The following is a 23,273-nucleotide window of genomic DNA, read 5'->3' on the forward strand; positions in this document are numbered from 1 at the left end:
GTTCGTTTCGAACCGGCGAACTCTTGAGTTTGCATGGGCACAGCAGTACATGAGACCACTGCGCCATTCTGCCATGCGGCAGCTGATTCTAGGCACGGGGTTTGTCTCTTGGTGGTGGCAGGAGGGGCTGGAAGATCTGCTTATGTACTGCAGGTGAAGGGGACTTGCACGGGAAGGTACATGGGAAGGAGGGCGGGAGTGCTGCAGCTTGCGGGCAGGTCAGGTCCGATGTGTGGCATGAGATAGGAGGGAAGGGAAGGCACGGCCGCCAACTGGAGGCTGGACGAAGGCCACGGATGAGGGGACTACACGGTAGCAGAGAGGGAACTAATTTGCGAGCTGATGAAGTTGGAAGGCTGTCGCTGCGTTCCAGAGACCCTGTTCGCGAAGGCCAGTTGGTGTTTTTATGAGTGAAGGAGAGACGAAACGTCTGCATGATAACTTTGTAGCATTGATCGTGATGATGATGATGACTCGCAATTGTCGTCTCCATACACGGTCACCTAATCTAATAGTCTCTTGATCTGGTAGACATTCGGACAACTACAGTCCATCGATGGTCTGGTTTACCTGCAAAGTCAAAAGAAAACTTCAAAGAGTGTGATACACGGCAATATTTTCCTCCTTCTTCGATGGCATTCAGGGAGACCTGTCAATGTCACGACTCAATGTAAATAGGACACTAGATCGAGGTTCGTCGGGTGAGGACATCACCCCCAACCAGACAAGCGAGGAAGTCTTGCTTAATCGCTTCACCTCCAACACTCCTAGATCGTTCCGCGGTAAGCACTATACAGTTAGCGTCCCTTTCCTGATCGAAATCAAAGGCCTTGTCTTTCTCAGCTCCTGGATTCGCCTTCGTTTTCTGAGTGTCTTGCGGTGTCCGGTCTGTCGGTGTTTGGCCACCAGAAGGTGCAGCTTTCCCTTCATTTTCGTATTCCACTCGTAGTATATCCATCATCATATCACTTTCTCATCACATCTTTTTCGCACGATTCTTCTCTTTCCACTTGCCTTTGACTTACGGGCGGGAATTTGGTCGAGCGGGCGAGAAAAGGAGAGGAGAGGAGAGGTCAGAAGGGCACCGCCATTCTGCCCAGTCCTGTTGTGACGGCGTTGCCGGCAGGATTGGAAAAGATAGAAAGTTAAGTCTCTGCAGCTGGGATAGAGTTTCTCGCAACTGGAGGGTGCTCTGCCCAGTTGTGATCGAGTGTCCTTGGAGATGGTCCTGTTCGTGGATGCTTGGTATCATGGAAGCTTCCACCATTCAAGACGACAGGCTACTTGAGAAAAGAAGAAAAGCGAAGTTGAACATTCCTGGACATGATCTTTCATTCTAGGATGCATTTAGTCCTTATAACCAACACACCACTTTCATCTCCTATGTTATGTAGTTCATTATGAAGACCTTTCACCGTCCAATGCCCAACTTGAACAATTTGTTTGCGGACTGTAAAAAATTCTTTGGACACCCAAGAGCTCTTTACCTCCTCCCACCCCTCCTCTCCTCTTTCCTCTCTTCCTCCCTCCTCTGCCTCTTCCTACTTTCCTGCGCAATCATGTCGCTCAAATCCTCATCATAGCTACTCGCCCACTGGGCACCCGGACCCTCCTCTTTTCTTCCAGCTTCATACCTCTTCCTCAACTCCTCCTTACTCAACCCGGCCTGCGCCGCCAACAGATCCGGATCGAGCGCCACCTCCACATCACCAGGCTTCTTCCTCTTGCGACTATCGTCATCGTCTCTTCCGAGTACAGGTACGGAAGGTCCAGGCCCAGCACCCGGCCTGCCAGACGCCAAATCGTACGTCTTGTCGGAACCAAAGAAACCCTCGGCGCGCGTCTGCCTTTCGGGAATAACCTGGTATGCCGATCTGGGCGCGGCCGACTCCTCCGTCTCGTAGCCGCGCCGCGTCTTGCGCAGGTCGAATTCGCCCGCCATGCTGGTCTCGACAGGCGCCTCGCCGGTATGCATGCTGCTGGCGTAGCCGGAGGGGTGTCCGGCGTCGAATTGGCTGATGGAGGTCTCAGTGCCGCCGGGCGGAATGTCGTGGTCCTCTTCCTCTTCATCCTCACCCTCTTCCTCGTCGGACTCTTCTTCTTCTGATTCTTCGGCGGGAGGCTGGAGCTCACCCCATAGTGTGCGCTCGACAGGCTCGCCACCGAAACCAGTGGCCGCGGGTCCTTGTGACTGGGGTTGTTGGAAGGGAGCGGCGGTGCCTCGTTGACCGGGGGCCATGATGCCGAAAATGTCACCGCCGTATAGGGGACGGTTGTACTCGTCTAGAGGGGGCTTGCCCCATTGACCGGGTTGGAAGCCCCATTCGGCACCCGGTGGTAGCGGGGCGTTGAGGCCAGGGATCTTGAGGGTGGGATAGGATGGCGGAGGGCCGACACGCTGTTGCTGGAGAAGCCATGGAGGGGGGAAGCCGGGCTGCATGCCTAGCGCTTCCCTTAACGCATCGCTAATCTCGCCGGCGCGGAATACCTTATAATCTGCCTCCCACTCCTTGCCCTCGTAATAGACGTCGCCAAACCTGGTAAGGTCTGGTTTTGTTTGGTGGCGGAAGAAGGCGTCGTAGAGCTTTTGGTAGTCGATGTCGAGTTTGCCCATCTTCGGTTGCACACGCTCGCGCTGTTTCTGCTTGAGAGTCTGCTCTGCTTGCTTCTCGAGCACGGCATCGCGCATCTCTGTAATGCCGGTCTCGGCGATGAACTTTGGAAGCTTGAAGGGCGGCTTCTCGATACCACGCTTGCTCGAAAGATATTCCCGTTTAAGCGACCAATGGCTGGGCACGGGAACGATGTTCCTCTGAGCTTTGATCTGGACAAGCAAGCGGGGATCGGATGATGAGACGTCTTGCCACTCAACCACCTCTGGATTCTTGACCAACGCCTTCAGCTCCGCAATAGAGAGCTTGTTCAGCTTCTTGCGCTTCTTCTTGGATAGTTTGCCTGCATCCTCCTCCTCGCTGGGAATCTCATCGTCTTGGTCGAAGAAAACTTCTCCCTTGTTGCCCGCATTTGCTTCCCTCGCCACATCGTCCTCATCCAGGCTCATACCAAACTTCTCGAAGATGTTCTTGTAGGCTGCGAAAGCGGGGTCCTCATCGAAAGCAGAAAGCTCGACACCGACTTGATCATCGACGGGGCCATCGACGGGGCCGTCGACCTCGATCTTCTGGGGTGAATCTTCCTTCTTGACTTCAGAATCTGATGGTGTGGTTTCGTTCTTCACGGTTGTGTCTTCCTTGGCGTCTATTGTCGCCTCGCCGTTCGTGGTCTCGGTTTCGGGAGCCTTGGTGCCATTCTGTATCACGTTAGCAAATGGGAATGATGGGTCACAGGTTCCAAGACGTACCTCAGTCTGGGCTTTCTTCTGTTCCTTCTTCTTGGCCCGGCGCATTTGATTCTTGGTCATCTTGGTGGCCGCCATCTTGACCAGCGATCTGAGAGCCAGGTGCTCCCGAGTGTGTCTGAGTGATTGTGATGATTTGCTGATGAATCCAAAACTCAAATTAAGGCCGTCAATGTACAAATGGCTGTTATTGGGTTTCTCTTCGAGTGGGCAAATGATAGTGACGAGGATGTGGTGATACTAGGTAGCAGCAAAGTGGTGGACCAGCCTCGAAGTCCACTCGCTGCAAGGCGTCGCGAAGTGGAATGCGCGTGCTCCAAAAGTTTCGAGCTCCAAGCACTGTGAACCAAACGGTACGTATGGCGATTTGCCTGCCGATTTACTATGTAGTTGCTGATTGCGGCGCTACAGCAGTACTGTAGTCCAGGCAGCCTGGAACAGTGTGGCTGGTGGTGACCTTAGAGGTAAGAGTCCTCTCTTTTGAGGCTGAACAGTCGCCAGATGTGGCGTAGCAAGTGCTGCCGTTGGTCGACCCCTGACTGCTCCCCTGACATTAGAGGTAGCGGTTCGTAGGGGTCGTCCTTGCCCGTGGAAGCATTCCAGAGCGGGATTGGAGCGCCAAGAACGAGGACGACTGCACTTTATTCTTATCTGTGAGCGCCTGGATCGCATCTGACCAAGGGGAGGGAAATGTTACAGAAAGTACTTTGAAGTTTTGGTCTGGAACTTTCAAGTTGGTTGTATAACGCCATCTGCCATAATCTTGATACTTTTACACGAGTTACACCAGATTCTCTGTACATCATAGCTGCGCATAACTTACTCTAGTACTCGTACATCATTTGTTACACTAATTCTACCAAGTTCTCGAGACCGACCAAAGCGGCCATGATCAGCGTCATCCTGTGATAGACTCCAGCAGCGCGAAACATCCAGGTCAGGAACGGAATTCGACTCCCCGCCGACGGCTTTCACCATCGAAATCCCCCCTTCGAGAATTCTCCCTCCTTCTCTGTCTCTCCAGGCATTGCCAACGCGCAATTGGACGATTGCTATGGCGCAATATACAGCATCGACCGGCTCGTCCTTGAGAGCCTCGCCAAACCTCCGACAACACCATGCCGACACCAGCGCGGCCCAAGACACCACCGAAAAGTTCCCCGACTTCGATACTTCTCAAACAACAAACGGCTATCCCAGCGGCAACGGCCGGTCTATAAATACCGGTTCTAATGCGCCCTCGGATCAATGGCGACCGAGAAGGGAAAGCAAAGTGACATGGGCTCCTAGAGACTCCCCAGGGCCCGTAAACGCCTACTCCCATGGCCGTGGTCATTCTAGGCAAACGAGCATTAGCAATGCGATACACCGGATGCGCTCAGGGAGTATGAGCCAGAATGCTCATGAGATTGCGGAAGCACTTCGTGCGCCTGTATCCTACAAGCTAATAGTACGAACATTTGCCCCAGTGGCCATTCCTCTGTGCAAAGCTAACCTCATCTCCTCTTCTCTACAGGGGCTCTGTATGATGTGGTACTGGTCCTCAGCGCTGACCAACACCTCTTCCAAATCGATCCTCACGACTTTTGACAAACCCGCGACCCTCACGCTGATCCAATTCGCCTTCGTTTGTTCCTACTGCCTCCTAGCCTCCTGGTTAGCTTCGACGTTTCCCAAGCTGCGCACCGCCGTGCCCGCACTCAAACACCCGATTCGCAAGCCCTCGCGCGATGTCATTGTCACTACGCTTCCTCTGGCGGCCTTCCAGATCTTCGGCCACCTCCTCTCCTCGTCCGCGACCTCCAAGATCCCCGTCTCGCTCGTCCACACTATCAAGGGTCTATCCCCATTATTCACCGTGCTCGCCTACCGCTTGATATTCGACATTCGCTACCCGCGCGCAACATACTACTCCCTCGTGCCCCTGACAATCGGCGTCATGCTTGCTTGTTCCGGCAAACACTCGTTTGGCGAGGGCCAGTTCCTCGGCATCCTCTACGCCCTAATAGCCACCATCATCTTCGTCACCCAGAACATCTTCTCCAAGCGGCTCTTCAACGAAGCCGCGCGCGCCGAGCAAGAAGACGGACACAGTAACGGTCACCGGTCCAAGAAGCTCGACAAGCTGAACCTTCTCTGTTACTCCTCTGGCATGGCCTTCATCCTTACCGGTCCCATCTGGCTGTGGTCTGAAGGCTTCTCCATAATCGGCGACTTCCTCTGGGACGGCTCGGTCGACCTGAGCGAGACGCCCAACTCGTTCGACCACGGCCGTCTGACCCTGGAATTCATCTTCAACGGCACCTTCCATTTCGGCCAAAACATCCTCGCCTTTGTGCTGTTGAGCATGGTAAGCCCAGTCACTTACAGCGTCGCCTCCCTGCTCAAGCGCGTCTTCGTCATCATCATCGCCATCATCTGGTTCCGCTCGCCGACGACCAATGTCCAAGCCGTCGGCATCGCCCTCACCTTTTTGGGTCTGTATTTGTACGACCGCAGCCAGGAGAAGAACAAAGCCGACCAGCGCGCGCGCTCGCTGTCTCGCTCCAAGATGCACGAGTCGATCCTACCGCTTAACACCAAGCAAACCACCGAAACGTCTTCCCAGTATCAACCCTCCAGCCTGAATACCCAAATAGGCGGGTACGGATACATGCCCTCCATCCAGCCCACCACAAGTAGTGCCGACCTTGGCGCGAATAAGAAGGATGATGGGCCCAACCCTTCGTCAGTGTCAACAACAGGAGGAGGTGGGAGACAAAGAGGCGCGAGCATGGCCAAGTCTAATGGGGGATGGCTGCCGCCGGGGACGAGGCAGGAACATACATGGAGGGTTGGGGACGGGCGTGGGCAGAATGGTGCCGAAGTTTCAGGGCCGGCGGGAGTTGCTGTCATGTCTTAGGATAGAGGTTTAGATAGCATCAAACCGGCATTGTTGGATTTGATTGTAATGATATTCTGAAGAGATTTTATTCTGTAGAGGTATTTCCGGTTGTTATTATTATTATTGAATGCAATGTGTTTTGGATGCCTTGCGTTGTGGTCTTGGGTGACTTGGGGTCTGGACTTCAGTTTTTGTTGACTTCAAGAGGGAATGGTGTTTAGAAAAGCGAATGGGATAATGGCCGGGGAGATGGAATGGGAAGAATTATGAGAGCGAAGAGCAAACTTCTTTGAAGCGAAACCTCAGGTAAGTAGAGGTACGCTTAAGACCTTCCTTTTGATGTCTTCCTCTTTGGGTGAACGTCTTTCCCCACACCCTTTACCATTTCCCTTCTCGAAAGGGCTTCTTTTTTTCTTTTATTTTCTTCTTCTTCTTGTGTCTCTTTTCCCAACTTCTCCTTTCCCCCCATCATCTTCTCTTTGTTCCTTGTCACGACTATCTCTACTTACCTTCATGGAAAAACAACACATGGAGTTCTACAGTGCATCCATAGTGGAAGAAAGGTAGAGAAATTGGACCGCAACTCTTAAATTTCAAACATCAAACACACTAGGTTATTTCATCCCGAAGAACGTCACCTAGAGCGAGCGCGAATCATATGACACATATCCAACTGAACCACATCATATACTCGAATGAAGGATTCAAAAAGAGTCTATATAATCAAGACACCACATCACCAACGCTGAATCAGGTTAACGTAAGCGACCCTCTGACATTCATGCCAACCCAACCAGCCAGTCCAGTCCAGTCCAGTCTAGAACAACAAAAACGCCTTTACTGCCTGAACCAAGAAAAACCCATTCAATCGCCAATGCAATATAGGTTCTGTCATCCTTCTTCTACTGTTCCTTTTATAATCCCATCTCTTTTCACGCCAAAGGGAGACGGAGCCCATCATTAACGATGAGTCCCCGCGCGCCCGGCAATCTCAGCCTGCTCGTTGCGCTCCTTCTCGTCGACCGGCTTATCATGTCTCGAGTACATCTTCCACTCAAGCGAGTTGGACCAGTCCAGCTTGCCCTTCTCGACTTGTTGGCGGGTGGTGGTGAGCATCGGTTGGGGAAGGCCCATTGATTCGAGGAAGGCGACGGCTGTGTGGGAAGATGTTCGTTAGCTATTGTTCGTCTGAAGTCGAAGAGAAGAAGAAAGGGGGTGAAGTGGACATCATGGGATGACCTAGTAATGTGTAATGGAGTAATCAATGGCATGGGGCGAATAACTTACTGTCCTTCCACTCAACCTCCTTCCTCTTAGCATCCCACGTGAGCTCATCAGCCATGATGTCAATAACCTTGGGCAACGCCTCGAGCGCCGCCTGCGCATTCAAGAAGGCCAATCTCGTGCGACGAGCGAGCACGTCCACAGCCGTCTGGGCATACTCGTGCCTGACCGCGTAGCGGATCTCGCCGTCAACAAAGGGGTAAAGCTCTGCAATGCGCTCGCCCTTGGCGGGGAAGCGCTTGTTGGTGGCCTTGCACAGCGAAGCAACGGTCCAGGCGCGGTCGCCGTAGCTCTCAGTCAAGTGCTTGGCGACCTCGGTCTCGACGCCAAAGTGCTGGATCAGGTGGATGAACAAGGTGCGGCTGAAGCCGTGAGCGCCGATCAGGCGGACACGGTGCGTCTGGCAGGAGCCGTCGAGGACGGCATCGTCTTCCACGTGCTCAGTGCCACTGACCAGGGGAGGGTTGGCGATGGGCTTGACGGGCAGGTTGAACTCCTTGACGGCGGCGTCGACGCACTCCTCGGCCATTTGGCGGTAAGTGGTCCACTTGCCACCGGCGCAGGTGATGAGGCCGGAGGGGGAGATATCGATCAGGTGGTTACGGACAAGGGACTCGGTGTTCTTGGCCTTGGGGTCCCTTACGAGAGGGCGGAGACCGGACCACGCAGCCAGGACGTCGCCGCGGCGGACGTTGATGTCGGGGGAGAGGTAGTGGCTGATCTCGTTGAGAATCCACTGGATGGACTTCTCGTCGGGGAGGGGGTTCTTGGTAATGGTCGCAGGCTCGTCGGTGGTACCGGCAATGGTGTTGCCTTGCCAGGGGAGGAAGAAGATGACTCTGCCGTCGGAGGTGGAGGGGTCGATCAGGCCCATCTTGCCAGGGCTGTAGTACCCGGGGAGGATGACGTGCACACCGGAGGCGGGGGCGACAATCTCCTTGCAGTCCTGGTCGTCCATCTTACGGATGCTGTCTGTGAAGGGACCAGTGCAGTTGATGATGCACTTGGCCTTGATGTTGAAGGGAGTCGCTTCGTTGCCGTCTCTCTCAGTGACAAGGTCCTTGAGGGTAGCACCGCAGAGCTTTCCGTTCTCGCCCTTCTGAAGGCCAGTGACCTCCATGTGGTTCACAACAGTAGCACCGTAGAGGGCGGCAGTCATACCGATCGAGACGTTCATGCGGGAATCGTTGTGGGCACCATCGTAGTAGACGAGGGCGCCAACGAGGTCGGTCTGCTTGAGCATGGGGAAGGCATCAATGGCCTTGCTCTTGGTCAAAAAGTATGAGCTCTCGATGCCCTCGGAACCAGCCAGGAAATCGTAGAACTTGGTGCCAGCCCAGTAGTAAGGAACCTTCCACCACTGGTCGAGTGGCAACATGATGGGTAGCCACGAGCTCAGATGGGGAGCAGTCTTCAAGAAGTACTTGCGCTCCTTGAGGGCCTCCTTGACAAGCTCGTACTGGGCGTAGTCCAAGTTCCAGACGGCCTTTTCGAGATAACGCACACCACCGTGTACCAGCTTGGTGCTCTTGCTGCTTGTCCCGGAACTGAAGTCGTCTCGCTCGACAACGGCGACCTTGAGACCGCGAGTTGCGGCATCGAGAGCCACGCCGGCACCGGTTGCGCCAGCTCCGATAACAAGCACATCATATTCGTCCTCCTTGTTTCCCGAGTTGCTCTTTTTTAGATCGGCAATCTGCTGGTCGCGGGACTTGACCTGGGGGAAGCGGGGGAGTTTGAAGGTGCCGTCGGCGCCGAAGATAGGGGGCGGGACGACGGGGCCTTCGTACCCGGGGATGTTTCGGGGCTTATACATGTAGTAGAGGGAGCCACCAGCGACACCGGCCACAAGAGCCGGGGCGACCAGCTTCTTTGCTCGCAATAGCCTCGACATTTTGGGTGATAGATTAAAAATATAGTGAAAAGATGATTAGGGGTTTAACTACGCCGAAACGAAGAGAAAAAAAAGAGAAAAGTTTTGTCGAGGGGGCGCGAAGTCGTCGCACGGGTAGGAGGCGGCAGACTGACTGACTGACTGACTAGTCAGGTGTGTAGGAGGGAGAATGCGACGGTGGTGTTGTCGAGACAGGGGTATCCACCGATGACGCAACCGAAGTATTGGCGGTTGGTTGTTGAAGTTGTCAGGAAGAGTCGAGACTTCCTTTTTGCAGAGAGAGAGAGGGGGGAAAAAAGACACACACACAAAGAGAGCTCAGTCTCTGGTTTTTATTTTTCAAGTCCAAAAATAAGAAACGAGGGGTAGGATGTTGATCCGGCTCTCCTGGTTTGACCCAAGAACGAGTCGGACGTGTTTTGTCTTGGCTCTGGCCGATCGCGATGGAAACTACGCAATTAGGCCCAATGTTGCTGGAGATGAGTCGGAGATCTCTACTCTGTTAGTTTCCCCTCGCTGCTCGTCTAGCCACTGGACTGGTCAGCGGACAGACATCCAGAATTCAGCAGGTCAGGTACACGCGGGGGCGTGGAGACACACCGACGATTACACCGCTGGCGATGTGCACTCCAAGTTGTCTTGTTGGACAGTCCAGTCCTCCGCATGGAACATGTGTTGCAAAAAGTCTTGCTCAAAGAGAAGAGAAATTACCAACCTGTAAAGCGTGTTGTCATAGACTTTGGAAACTCGCGTTAACCCAAAGAGCGAGGTGTCTCTTGACAGCGAAGAGCCTTGTTGTTGTTGCCCCCAAACTGGTTGCTTTGTCAAGTTTCTTTGTTGTGTCTGTTGTTCTCGAGTAACTACGGATATTCGGAACGGAATCTTCTATGTTGGTTGACACTTTGTTGGTAGGGAGGGGCTGTGTAAGACTGGACGAACTATTGAATAGAAAAATGGGATGATGCCCGAAAGAGATGGTATCTAAAGAGCCGACCAAAACCGGGACTGAGAAGCAGACATTCTTTTGATATTTCTATCATCTTCTAGGTCTTCAGATGAATGTTAGACTTGTGACTGACAACGAAGCCTCTCTTCCTTTTTTTAATTTTTTTTTTTATATTTTTTTATTTTTTATTTTTTATTTTTTATTTTCCTTCCCTCAGTCATATCAGATTGGTGTCCCCAAATCCGTGAATGAGAGATGATGAACATGAACTGTAGCCAAGAAAAACAAGAGGTCGAGAATATTGTGGAAAACAAGAAATGTGACCCGAGAGTAGCCAATTTGGGATGCAATTCACATTCTTCCATGTTCAAGCTCAAGGTCCCCCTCATTCATGCCGGTGATTCTCGTTAGCTGCCCCGCGAAACAGTGACTGAGACAACACCAATTGCCCTCACTGCATTAACAGTGGTACCTGATGCACCTGTCACTCAACTGTGTTACCAGCATGGAGCTAAATGCGTCGTCCCCTCACGCGGGCTTGTACAAATCCCCTGAAGCTAGAGCTACACCCTGACCTTACCCGCCCGCTTGTATTCAAATGCTCCTGTTCACGGCCCCGCCACGGGCAAGTCTGGCCCCCGAGTTTCGGACCCCCCCTTTCCATTCAGAGCTTCCAACTGCACCACGCCCCCTCCTTTTTTTTGTCCCTTCCCCGGCTTTGCCTCTCAGAGCCTAGCGGGCAACGGCTTCTTCAAAACCTCCCGTCAGCTTTCGGCTCTTTTCCTATTCCAGTAACCCGCGTCCTCGCAGACCTCAACGTCGAATGATGCCACCCGCAAAACTCACATACAGTACAGTACATACATAGTCAGCCTTTATTATCCGCCAATGAGGCGTGAGCTGATATGAATCGGAGCTGATGAATAAGGACTGGACTGTGATAAAAGAGAACAGAAGCTCGAGGAGATCCCTCAATCATCGGAACCGCTATCTTCTGCTGCTGCTGCTGCTGCCCGAAGGGAGCTCGCTTTGTCCTTTTCCAATGACAGTCTCACTGTCACTGATGCCCTTGACCCCACTTCTATTAATTATGCGGCTCCTCAGCTCCCGGCGTGCCCAGAACGTCGTTACGAGCTTTCCGGTTGCTCGGAGTATCCTGCCTGTAGGATCCTATGATGAGGGCTGAATTCTAGAACGTCTCTCAAATTATGAGTCTCCATCATGTGACACCCTCCTGAGTCTCTGCTCCATTTCGGTATCCATCTTGGGTTGAGATTGGGCTTCACCTTTCTGAAAGATTAGGTGTCGGGATAGAGAGTCTGGATATGAATAGACGGTCGTTGACATTCATTCAGCTGATCGCGAAGGAAATTCTTTTCTGTCCATTTTCCATTCTTGTTCCTGGCTTAGGCCTTTTCCTGGCTTATGCCTGCCTATTCATGCAACATGCACAAAACACCCGTGCACAATGATGTTGCGGGGTTCCGTTGCATGACAGACATAAATTGTGGGGGAAAACCCACCGGCTGGATCTACGTACAACCCAACACCGGGCCAGGTGAACGACGGAGGACTGAGGGGGTTTGTTTGGGTCGACATCGAGATTCAACTCCACGGCCATGACGGTTGTTCGGACGGCGATGGCTTCGATCATGCAATAGATCACACGTCCGCTTGGATCGACTTTCGTGATGTTGGGTTCATCCGAATGCCTACATAGATACCGCGCGAAGTGGCTGAACTCGTGATATCTCTCGACGTCTGGGAGGTATAAGTTGGATGTAGAAACGTTCACTTGATGTAGCACCTAGACAGGAGCTCGATTTGTCGCTCTGTCATAGTCGCCGACGGCTGAGCGGCGTGTGATGTTATCTCATAGCAATTGAAAGGCAGTCCAGGGCTGAAAAACTTAGTAGTCGGAATAAGGACATGTATTTTCTTAGATGTGAGAACCCGCATAAAGATAAGTGTGTTCCAACCGCAAGCTCGGCTGCTGTGTAGCGCATCAAACACATCCGAGGCATGATGAAGACTGGCATACAAAAGGAGGAATGAACAGAAAACAGGTAGAGGAGCAAGGTGAACTGGTGAAGCACTGGAAAGATGGATTGAAGGGAATGTCTGCCAGAGGAAGAGCCCGCAGAGGGATGCAGCCCCGCACGCAATCTGAAATAAATCCAGCAACTTGGACGAGGGTTGGTCACGAGGGGACAGCCGCAGCGGGCAAAACCATCTGAACGAAGAAAGAGCATCTGGATGAGGTAGGACTATGAGTGGCGTTCTCGTCCCGAAGGCCCGGATGTGAAATCATCGCCCGTAACTCTTATCCGAAGTACGGGCTACCGAGATACGGCTGGGTGCTGGGAGCAGGGTAGCTTACCCCTTTTTCGGCCATGTCAAGTAAACAAACAAACAGTGTCATTTGTTAGTAGCGAAACACCTGGCAGGGATAAAGAGACGTCATTCTGAAAAGGTGCTGGGCACTTTAAAAGCTCGGAAGCTTCTGTCCGCGTGTGACGATGCTACTCCTCTAAAATCCTCAAATACCTCGTTTCATCTTGATATCCAGGAGTTTGGTCTCACTGCCCGAATCTAGCTATCCCCATCAGCTCACTCCTCTCTACCAAGTTCCATATCTCCCCTAACCCCCATGACCCCCATTTACACCGGACAACAAACAAACGCGCCGGCTAAAGGAAATGATAATGCATTGTCAGCTGTACAGTATTTACACACCAACCCAAGTGTTAAGCGCCCCAAAGCATTCCAATGCCACCACTGTCCTTTCCCCCGATCCTCAGACTCGTTTGACATGGCCGATATCCGAGAGAACGAGGGATGATTCTACCCCTGAGCACGAATAAAAGTATGCGAAACTTATGCGCTGGCAGAGGGAGACTGAACGTGACCCTTGCCGTTGTAGCCTTCGGAGGTGAGACCAGTGAGGGGGTCGGACTTCTGGGCCTGTTTGTTGGTGATATATGTGTTAGTTGATCTGTTTTCCAACAAAGAGCCGATATGAGCCGACGCACCTTGAGGAACTCGTTGGTAGCCTCTTGCCACTCCTTGGTCATGGTGGCAGGAGGGGGCTTGGCGAAGGCGCGCATGGTAGCGAAGATGACGAAAGAGAGGAAGACACCGGCGACAGTGTAGGCCAAGACCTTCTTCTGCTCGCCGGGAGGGGGGAGAGCGCGGGGGCCGTGGGGACCGAAGGCGATGTAGTAGGCTGCGTTGAGAGAGAGTACATGTCAGTCTTTCTATGGTCTGGGCCTGCGTGTCTCTTGAGACGACCTTGATGGCTGTCATGGTGCGGTTCGTCGTCGGAGCTTCCCTCCTCTTGTCCTCCAATGTAGCGCACCGTTACTCCCTCAGCCTTATCCCAGCTTCCCCCAACAACCCATCAATCAACCGATAGCCTCTAGGCCGGCAAAATCCATTTCCGCCCAACGATCCCAAAGCTGTCCTGGAGCTCGTGAAGCTTGTTTGAAGCTCGGGGTTGTCGCAGAGTGAGGGTGACGGGGGGGAGCTTCAAGGCGGGCGTTGGTGATGCAACTAGCTCGGAGCTTGGACGGTCGAGCTCCACCCGGCATTTCGCCAACCTTCAACCTTCCACTTCTCACTTACCAGCCTTCTTCTCCTGGAGGGTAAGGTCGGCCCAGTTGCCCTTCATGCGGTCGCGGAGAGCCATCCAGAGCTCGGCCTGCTCCTGCATGGGCATCTGCTCCCATCTCTTCTCAATGTTGGCGAGCGTGGGGTTGGAGATGGGCATGGTGGAAGCGGCGCGGACGGCCATGGTGGGCTTGGCGGCGCGAACGGCGACGTTGCGCACGAGGGCCGAGACGGTAGGAGTGCGAAGCATGGTGGCGGCGGTTTGTCGGCTGACAGAGATTAGGAAGTCGAGGAGGATTCGAAGTCGGGGGTGGAGATGGATCCAATTGAGTCGCCCGCGTGCGTGGTCGGAGGCCTGGAGCTCGATCGTCGACGGTGATTTTGTGCGAGGAGTGAAGTCATGCAAAGGACGAGCTTTTTTTTGGGCGAACGGGATTCGCAGGTAGGCGAAACGGGGATGCGGCCTCAGCTCGGAACTCGAGGAATGCCTGGGATGGCCTGATGCCCACTTTGCTCACCCCGAACGCAGTGCCCGCCAGTGAAAACACCCCCAAACCAGAGCGCTATGAGACTGTCACAGTTGGCTTGGGGCCCCGTATCTTCCCGGGGGCCAACTCACGGCAGGCTGACCAGGGCCGCCTGGCAAGTGGTGAACGGGCAGCTTTTGCGTGTCTGGCGCTCAGAAACGGAGCCCCTCACCTGGCAATTCCACACTCTTGACAGCTGGCACGGACCGCCTTCAGTTTCCACACCATGGACGTTTTGTCCTTGGGCCGGAGTGTCCATTGTTCATTGTTGACATTTGGATGACGACGATTCGATTCTGGCAGCTGAAAAACGGAACTCACATGCCAGACGTGACGTTGCCCTCAACATCGTCAATGTCTCACAAAGTTTATTGTTTGCTTGTCCGGAGTGGGAGACACGACAGGGTCTTTAAACAGATTAAAGCCTTGCAGAGATATATTTCATGTTGTTCGCAATGAGTACAGTAAACTCGGCAGAACGGAAATGAAGCCTTGGATGCTTCGCCTCAAACAAACTGCTGTCATGAGTTTTGAGAAAACAAAAAGAGGGACAACTATGGACCGACATATCCCTCTGAATATATATAACTCATGCCTTGATCGATGGTATGATCACGATACCTAGTTGTTACTCTACTCCTTGCTAGCATCCTATATCTCATTCTCTTTTCTCCCACTCTTGCTTCCTAATCTCATATGGAGAGGGCTTGGCCGGGGGACTGGTGTCATGTTAGTCTATCCAGTCTTAACAGCACTTGATTGTTTCAAGCTCATCTTCTCACCCAAGGTTTAGGCCTTCACGCTTCTCCTTCTCCGCCCGAAGACTGGGGGCAAATGTGTAGTATCCTGCAGAGATGTCAGATTTCATTCTTCCAATCACAAGTACATGCAATCAAAGAGCCCGGACCATTCACGATGCCAAAGGTTACTACCAAACCAATGGTGATGATCTTTTTACCGTTGAGCATCTTGACTTTTTGTTGCTGTTGTTGTTGACTTTTATGTCTTGGTTGATGATCGCCACTCAGTTGACCGGATTGAATATCAGCTTCGATATATTTGATCTGGACCTTCAGTTTGAGAACACTTCAAGCGTTTCGTTGTCCGTCCCTGTAAACTAACGGCAACAACGGTGCTGTACAGTACTGTACTACTGTAGCACAATCTAATCTGCACAGCTCCATCCCGCCGCCCGCCCGGATGCCATGTGCACTGTCTGTTTAACCCCGGTCCAGTGCATGCAAGCAATGACGCGGAGGCAATTGGAAATCATTAAACACAGCTAGCGCACAGACCACATTCTCTCGCGTCTCCCAGTGTTTGTGAACGCGTCTCAACCTTGAAAGCACTGCACGTTGCCTGCCCGGACGACCAGCCATTCGCCTCCTACATTCAGGTTTCCATGTCAACGGCCCACGCCGAGTTGCCTTTCGAACGAGATACGAAGGGCAAAAGAATGTCCTCGACGACATGAACAGCAAAAGTCATGAAGAATTGGAGGGAATTGGGCGAAGTGCCGGGTTCGGACGAGGACGACGACAGCAGCTTCGACGACGATGATATCGATATCGACAATCTAGACCAAATCATTACCGAGGCCGAGTCGCCAAGCATCAAGCTTCCCGAAAGCGCAGTTGTCGGTTCCGCTGGAAATTGTGGAAAAGAACATGATATTCCGCCAAGCGAAGGGGAGAAAAGCCCTGCGACGGAAGATGTCGACATCCTACAAGCGCCCCAGGACGAGCCTCAACATTTTGAGAAGCCAAAGCCGGCTGTAGACGATATATGGGATATCCCAAACTCTCCAATTACACGAAACTCGGCCAAGCCAACTCCAGCTCCTCAACCCGTGAACGAACCTCCGCGCAAAGCGAGCCCTGTGCCAAGCGGAAAGCCCGATGACTCGGAAGACTCTCCGCTCTCTCCTGCGAAAAGCGACATTTGGTCGTTATCCTCTCTATCTCAATCCCAAGATGCGACAAACACCGACTTGCCGGTTCTGGAGGTTAGGATCCCGCAGACGATTCCTGGGAGGGAAGCATACGTGAAGGAAGATATACCCAAGAGTCCAACCAGGGAGGACCCTACTCCAACCCCTTCGTCACCTTCCTTAGACGGTACGATTTCACCCAGATCACGCCAAGGCTCGCAAGCTAGATCCGATCAGCCCCGAAGTGATGGTTCTACGCTGGATGATATAGAAGATGGTGCTCGGAGGACAGGACGACGCTCGCTCCGCCCCCGGAAGCCTATCCAACAACATCCATATCTCCTTGAAAATGTTCGGTACGCAAAAGTTATGAAGTCGCATGGCATCAAACCTATCAAGGTGGTCTTGGAAGATGCTCAACGTAAAAGGAAGGCTCATGAAGAGGACTCGCAAGAGCAGGATTTCGTTGGTGAAGAGAGCCAAGAGACAACTCGCGGTGAGCCTACACAGGTCACAGAAGAGAGCGGGCCAATTCTTTGGGATGACGACGATGAGTTGGCCCTATCACCTTCGCCGCTAAAGACATCGTCTCCCGCTCGCCATTTACGTGCTAGTAGCGTGTTAAATAGTGGTAACCAGACGGACATCACGGCCCTATCCGATGCGGAAGAGTTCCCCGATTTAGACAGTCTCCTATCCAGACCTTCCGAGGCACATAAAAAACCTCTCAAGCGACAAAGCTCGACTCTTCTGTCAGCGCAGCGCAAGAAACAGCGAACTGCATCCAAGTCCCCACTAACTGCTTCTCCAATTGGACGTTTCAGGATACCGCCAGTATCGATATGGGACATCTCACCTTCTCCAACTACGCCACGGGCGCCTGTCGAGTCATCACAGGATCTGGGGCTTGCGCAACGGCCGGACCTTCGGAGGCTGACAAGATCCCCTTCGGCCTCTCGTGCAGAACCTGTACAGCCCGTCGAATCACGTCAAGAACCGGTCGGATCACCCATCTTTATTAGAGATGATAGCGACAGTCCTGCGCATGAAAAGAGTGATATGGAATCCTTGGCTTCGTCACATCACTCAGACAGTGAGTCGGATGTGATTCGCGAGACCAGCCGGAAAATTCGTGGTGTGCTACCCGCTTCATGGCTGCGACTGGACCAGAAGAAAGACGGGCCCACTGCTCGCCACAATGCCAGAAAGGATCATGACCCCCCAATAGATCGACTCAATCGAAAAGGAGTGGCTTTGCCAAAACAGACATCCCCAAAAAGACTGTCTGCGACCCAGTTCCCGTTTGACCTGGCTGGTGAATCGGAAGAAGAGGCAACTCAAGCCCAAAACAGACCGCCAATTAGTCGATCTAGCCCTACACGACCTACTCGTCAGGTCATAACTCTAGAGGATGACGATGACGGCTTCATGATCGAAGAGGACTCCATCGATGCTATGTTAGCTGGACGAAGGAAGAGGGCCGGTTCTCCCAGTCTGTCACGAGGAGCAAAGAAGCAAAAGAGTAGTAGTAAAGCCACTCGACAACCAAAGATAACTCAGTCATTCTCTGGGTCAAAGAGTGGCTCTGGCTCATTGCCGTCGGCCAAGGGCACAGAGAAAACCTACCGCAAACCAAGGGCTGGTGCCTCTATAAACCCAAGCTCCAGAAAGAGAGCAGCAACACCGCCACTTCTCAGTATATTGGATGTCATTGAACCTAATGCTCCAAAGTTCCTCAAGATCGCAGCCCGCTCAGTCAAGAAGAGGTCGGATTTGGGAAAGAGCAGTCCGACCAAAAAGGCTATCCGATTCGGTAACCGACAAGATAACATTGATGCACTCTCTACTCTTCGGGACTGGAAATCTGGCAAGACACGGCCGCGAGTTGCGGCGCCACCAAGGAAGAAACCCGCGTCGAAGTCTACTAGAGCAGTCCTTGGGGAGGTATCCCACAATGTGGAGCGCCAACCTTCATCGACTCAACTGCTGCCTTCCTCACTTCTTCCACGAAAGCTGGTTGTCAAGAAAGCCAGCGTGGGGAAACCCGTGACAAACAATGTCGATGGGCCTGGGTCAATGTCCAGACAGCCATCACGAACTACAATTCATGAACGCGGTCCGGTCATACGACAAGCACAGCTGGAAACGAGCGTATATGAGGATCCGCAGAAACGGCTTAAGAACAAGAAGCGATCCCTTGATGCTCTATTTAGGCAAACCCGAAAAGCCCAGAGCGCACCGAGCCTTGATCGCTTGCAGCCTATCCTTGACAATGGCAAAGCAGCATCGCCAGAACCATTCGCTTTGGAAGGGCAGGTCGATTCTGTCACCGAGGTGGCACCAGCTGTTCCTAAGATCAAGGCCGCAAACGACAAGTCCCGTTATCGCAAGAGACGAGCGCCTCAGCATGTCGATGTTGAAGCACCGCAGTACACTCGAGCAGATGACCCGTTGCCTACCGCGTTTGCCGTAGTTGAGGAGCAGGCCCAGCAAAAGGACGTTGACAAACTCAGTGGGCTGGGGCCGTATGGCACACAATATACTCATCACTTTGAGGTGTTCCCCCTTGATCATGGTACATTTTTCCATGAAAGCACTATCATTGGACGCGGCTATGTCAAAAAGGCAGTCGAGCCCAGGTTCTCAGAGAAGATTCGTCGACCGAGGCCAGCCGTGTCTTTCCTCTTTCAAGGGCAGTCTCTTAGCTGGGGTATGTGGGATGATCAAGTTTCGTCAGAGCTTGGTATACTTGTTGACTGGGTGGCGGAGCAGCTCGAAGCCGGAAGTAAGGATGATGCGGAATTCGCAGCTCGACAAGCCACTGATGCAGCTAACTATCTTCTGGAGTATGTCCTTGATGCACTTCGGGTTCAGGATGACATCGGAGAAAAGGCATTCGTGTCCAGGTGGTTGGAGGTCATGGCGAGCTTTGTTGGCCGGTTCGAAGCGCTTGACTGGCGGCCATTGCGTGAGCAAACCAAAAAGACGGCTCTGGATATAGCTACCCGCTTGTCCCTAGCAATGCTCCCAGTATACATGATGGCACAGTCGTCTGGCGACGACCCCATACAAAGCATGAAGCTTGAAGGGCTTCTTACTAAGCTTTGTAAAATTGCTATCACTGGAGCGCTGAGCTGTGGGCTTGAGGATGTTAGGACTCTCTACGGAGAGCTACAGCGTCCTACGTTCCGGGAACGCGGTATCAGGCCGAATCAGGTGCTTGCTGTGTGCTGGGCCGTTCTCATGCAAATCCTAGAAAGCGCCGGTATCCCGCGGAATACGTTCTGGGATGTTGTTCACTCAGTCATGCTCACGCCTGAGATCGTGTCCGGGTCGGACGCCCAGGTGTTTGAGCGCCTTTGGCAGGACATGTTCACCCTGTTGCCTCTGGGCGAAATCGACCAGATGGGTATACTGCTTCCAGGGTTGAGAAACACCGTTCCTTTGGAGGGCTGGACACTTCCTCAAAAGCTTATGAAGCGCGTGTTCGAGCTGTACAAGTCCAATCAGCGCCAGTCACCTAGCTTCAACGAGTATTGCCGGGCTTTGATCGGCCGCTGCTACTTCCTGGTTCAACAATGGGGTTGGCGCAGATGTACTGGAATTATCGGTACTATCTTTGATTTTTTCGGCTCGCAAAATCTCTGCCATCTGAGGAATGAACAGGTCTACAAGTCTCCCCGCTTCCTGGAAGAGCTCGCTAACAATCCTTCTCTGGCCATTGAGCCCGAAGACCGTTGCTTCCACATCTTCATTAAACTGTTGGCTCTCGCCATTCAACACCTAAGGCAACTTGGGCGGACAAAGGATATCCGAAACCTTGTCACAAGGACACTTCCCAACCATGACCGACAATACCTCAAAGAGGACACAATACATGAACGTGATCTTGCAGCCTTGAGAAACCATCATGATCTCCTCTGCACGCTGTTCTGGGCTGCCCCGCCGGATCTTAGGCCGCGCGTTGACCTGATCGAGCGACTAATAACTCCTAGCAATGCTCACAAGGAGGCTTGCTTGATTAATATCCGAGCATGGAGTCAGCTCGCTCGCCTCGTCGTGTCTAATGGGGAGGGTAGCGCTGCGTTCAGACCGTTCATCACATGGAGGAACGACGTGTTCAACCAGATCCTAGACCAGTATATGTCTGCGGAGTCCGATATCGAGCAGCAGTTCAGGGCGCTGTCTGCGGAGCATATGCGGAGCATTGATGCAGCATGGCGGGAAGAACTGATTACCAAAAATAAAGCAACGGCCCTGGACATTCTTCACACCTCAGCCAGAGCATCTCTGGATGTGCTCAAGCAGGCAAAGACTCTTGAGGCAGCCATCTACACGCTAAACGTCACCCAGCTGCAAAAGATGTGTACTACCCTGCACTTTGGCTCTCCGGGATTTGATTGGGGTATTCTCAATGTGGCACTCGATACTCACGCGCACTTCCTGGGCTGGATTGAAAAGTCTTCCGAGGAGCAGTACTCTAGCAATGAGTCCAGTGCGGATATTGACCCGCGTCAGTTGGAGGATGCCATTCTGCTGCTTCAGGAGAAGCTCACTAAAGAGTTCTTCTGGATGGCCAGGGAATTACTTGCCTTGCCACTCAAGGCATTCACAACCTTTGGCAAGCAAACCCAGCAGGTCGCCTGTACCGAGAAGACGGTGACGCTGGCTGCCAAACTAGCTGCCCGGTTCATCCAGGAGCGAGTCACCCAGGTGTTGCCCTATTTCCAACCCGGTAAATATGGGCTCTTCCCCGACATCCCCAAAAACATGAGCAGTCCAGAGAGGAGATGGCTTCCCCTCTTCATCGGCACTCTTGTCAATAAGAACGTGTTCGACTTTAAAGACATTGAAACGAACATCCTCTCCCTCTGGGTCCAGTCCATCATCAAGCCCATGCGCTTCCTCGGCTATGAGACGTACCTAGCCGAAGTCCTTCAGCAGCGCGGCCTCCCTTTTCTCGCAGAGGCAGACGTCTCAGCCGGCATGACACCAGACTACAACATCCATTTAGATCTCTTCTCCCGCGCGATCCACTACATGCGCAAGGCTCTCCGCGGCGGAGCGACCACATCCGCGCCAGGTGCCACTCCAGGGGCATCTACAGCAGGATCCTCATCCGCCCAGTTTATCCGCCGCCAAAGAGAAGAATTCTCCCACACGCTCCAACTAGCCATGACCAACATCAGGAAAGACCTTTCCCTCCTCCGCTCCCTCGCCCTCGCAGACCCAACAGCCTCCTCCACAGAAGAACACAGAGACTACATGGCCTTCACGCACGGGCTCATCTCGCTCATCAAATCGCACGGCGTCGGCATCGTCGTCGTCGACTCCTTCTTCCTCACTCCCTCCGACTCGTACTCCCCACCCTTGCAAGACCCACAACTACACACGGCGGGGATCATGGCCTACGGCGTCCGCCTGTCGGAAAAGGACGTACCTGCGGCGTCGCAGCTGTTTTGGTACTTGTTCAACAACTTCAAAGTGGCGCTGGCCAACGATGGGCTGAAGGAGGAGAGAGGAATCCTGGAGCGGGCATTGGGGGATGATAAAGTGACGGGTGGGAAGGAGTTCATGACGTTCATGCTGGAGGTGATGCTGCCTGTTGTTGTGCAGGTTGCGGGCAGGGTGGATGAACAAGATGGAGAGGGCGAGTTTGGGTCGGTTTTGCTGGAGTGTTATGCTGGGGCGGTGGTCGGGGTGTTGACGAGGAGTTGTGTGCCGAGGGAGTTGAAGGGGGAGGATGTGGAGGTGCATGTTGTTGAGGTGTTGAGGAGCGTGGTGTGGTGGTGTGAGGAGATGTGGAGGCAGAGAGAGAGGGGGGCGGAGGAGGTGAAGAGGAGGGATTTGGCGCTGTTGAATCAACTGGTGGGGTTGTGTGTCGCTTTGCAACCGAGTATCATCCCGGCGGTGATTACTCTTAGGAGTAACACGAAGAAGGAACAGACGGCACAAAGAGAGGAGAAGGTGAAGGTGTTGGTGGAGGTGGTGGAGGTGGTATCCAAGTTGTTTGATGGAGCGAGGGCGTGTATCCGACGGTTCCTTTTCTCGGAGACGGAGGATTGGGCTGATGTTGCAGAACGCCCTGGTGTGGAGACATTGACTGGATTTATTCGAGTCGAATGTCTTTTGGAGGGACTACCTCCTACACCTTCCTCCCAGCAGGCGAGGGTCAACCCACGTATGCAGGGCCATGTCACTGCTATCGTCAAAGATATGTCGAACAACTGGATGATATCCGATGGTCGGGTTACTACACGGTTCACGGCTGCCGGTGGTCCCGCGAGAGTCCCTGGACAGCAGCAGCAGCAGCGTTTATCATCAAGCACGCAGTCTACCACTGGTGCCACTCCTGCTAGAAGCCAGGGGACGGGCTACACAGTTAGGGACAGAGAGGAGCTGCTGTGGGATTTGTATGCCCGGCTTGGGGAATGGAGGCTGGGTGAAGGCTCTGATGATAGACGCGGCTACCAGTTGGAGAGGAGGATATTGTGGGATGACGAAATGTTTATGTTTTGACGACTCTTAAGAACTATTCGCGTGGACTGTCTATGAGATGGATTCGCAATGGAGAAGACGGATATGCTGGCGTCAAGCGACAATTGGATAGTGAAAAGGTACTAGAAGAATCATCGACCAAATAGTCTATCTCCAGATCCAAAAACCGGGCATGCTGTTAAGACGGGAGTCGTGATATGTCGGTCCATGGTGATGTTCTGGCTGCCAGGGATTCTTCAGTGGACTTTAGCGGGGACAGTGGCTGACTAACAGGACATTTTGCCGGCCGGCAACTGATAACAGGCGTGGAAATCCTCTATTACCGTACACATCACGTACCTAC

General features: G+C 53.0%; 7 protein-coding genes across 7 annotated transcripts; 3 read left to right on the forward strand and 4 right to left on the reverse strand.

Moving 5' to 3' along the window:
• Positions 1-1,195: 1,195 nt before the first annotated feature.
• On the reverse strand, positions 1,196-3,832 carry B0T23DRAFT_163613 (uncharacterized protein). Its single transcript, XM_062832767.1, has 2 exons — positions 3,362-3,832; positions 1,196-3,310 (listed from the first exon to the last, which is right to left on the reverse strand). Exons 1-2 carry the CDS (start codon positions 3,434-3,436, stop codon positions 1,484-1,486), a joined length of 1,902 nt encoding a protein of 633 aa, XP_062691698.1. The 5' UTR covers positions 3,437-3,832; the 3' UTR covers positions 1,196-1,483.
• Positions 3,833-4,063: 231 nt separating this feature from the next.
• B0T23DRAFT_359955 (triose-phosphate transporter family-domain-containing protein) lies at positions 4,064-6,442 on the forward strand. Its single transcript, XM_062836243.1, has 2 exons — positions 4,064-4,808; positions 4,875-6,442. The coding sequence occupies exons 1-2, from the start codon at positions 4,413-4,415 to the stop codon at positions 6,258-6,260; spliced, it is 1,782 nt and encodes a 593-aa protein (XP_062691699.1). The 5' UTR covers positions 4,064-4,412; the 3' UTR covers positions 6,261-6,442.
• A 563-nt stretch (positions 6,443-7,005) lies between these two features.
• Positions 7,006-9,605, reverse strand: B0T23DRAFT_163645 (FAD dependent oxidoreductase-domain-containing protein). Its single transcript, XM_062832768.1, has 2 exons — positions 7,530-9,605; positions 7,006-7,396 (listed from the first exon to the last, which is right to left on the reverse strand). The coding sequence occupies exons 1-2, from the start codon at positions 9,418-9,420 to the stop codon at positions 7,203-7,205; spliced, it is 2,085 nt and encodes a 694-aa protein (XP_062691700.1). The 5' UTR covers positions 9,421-9,605; the 3' UTR covers positions 7,006-7,202.
• Positions 9,606-11,082: 1,477 nt separating this feature from the next.
• Positions 11,083-11,663, forward strand: B0T23DRAFT_381934 (uncharacterized protein). Its single transcript, XM_062837293.1, has one exon. It carries the CDS (start codon positions 11,286-11,288, stop codon positions 11,550-11,552), a length of 267 nt encoding a protein of 88 aa, XP_062691701.1. The 5' UTR covers positions 11,083-11,285; the 3' UTR covers positions 11,553-11,663.
• A 1,146-nt stretch (positions 11,664-12,809) lies between these two features.
• On the reverse strand, positions 12,810-14,422 carry B0T23DRAFT_381937 (cytochrome-c oxidase chain V precursor). Its single transcript, XM_062837294.1, has 3 exons — positions 13,991-14,422; positions 13,399-13,592; positions 12,810-13,330 (listed from the first exon to the last, which is right to left on the reverse strand). The coding sequence occupies exons 1-3, from the start codon at positions 14,223-14,225 to the stop codon at positions 13,244-13,246; spliced, it is 516 nt and encodes a 171-aa protein (XP_062691702.1). The 5' UTR covers positions 14,226-14,422; the 3' UTR covers positions 12,810-13,243.
• Positions 14,423-15,160: 738 nt separating this feature from the next.
• B0T23DRAFT_429599 (uncharacterized protein) lies at positions 15,161-15,470 on the reverse strand (the record flags this gene model as incomplete). Its single annotated transcript, XM_062840200.1, has 3 exons — positions 15,161-15,221; positions 15,285-15,348; positions 15,410-15,470. 3 exons carry the CDS (start codon positions 15,468-15,470, stop codon positions 15,161-15,163), a joined length of 186 nt encoding a protein of 61 aa, XP_062691703.1.
• A 395-nt stretch (positions 15,471-15,865) lies between these two features.
• Positions 15,866-23,127, forward strand: B0T23DRAFT_381940 (Mus7/MMS22 family-domain-containing protein). The gene has a single exon (XM_062837295.1). It carries the CDS (start codon positions 15,989-15,991, stop codon positions 22,949-22,951), a length of 6,963 nt encoding a protein of 2,320 aa, XP_062691704.1. The 5' UTR covers positions 15,866-15,988; the 3' UTR covers positions 22,952-23,127.
• The last annotated feature ends 146 nt before the right edge of the window (positions 23,128-23,273 follow it).

The sequence above is a fragment of the Neurospora hispaniola genome (genome assembly GCF_033458365.1).
Source record: "Neurospora hispaniola strain FGSC 10403 chromosome Unknown B0T23scaffold_5, whole genome shotgun sequence".
Taxonomy (NCBI): Eukaryota; Fungi; Ascomycota; class Sordariomycetes; order Sordariales; family Sordariaceae; genus Neurospora; species Neurospora hispaniola.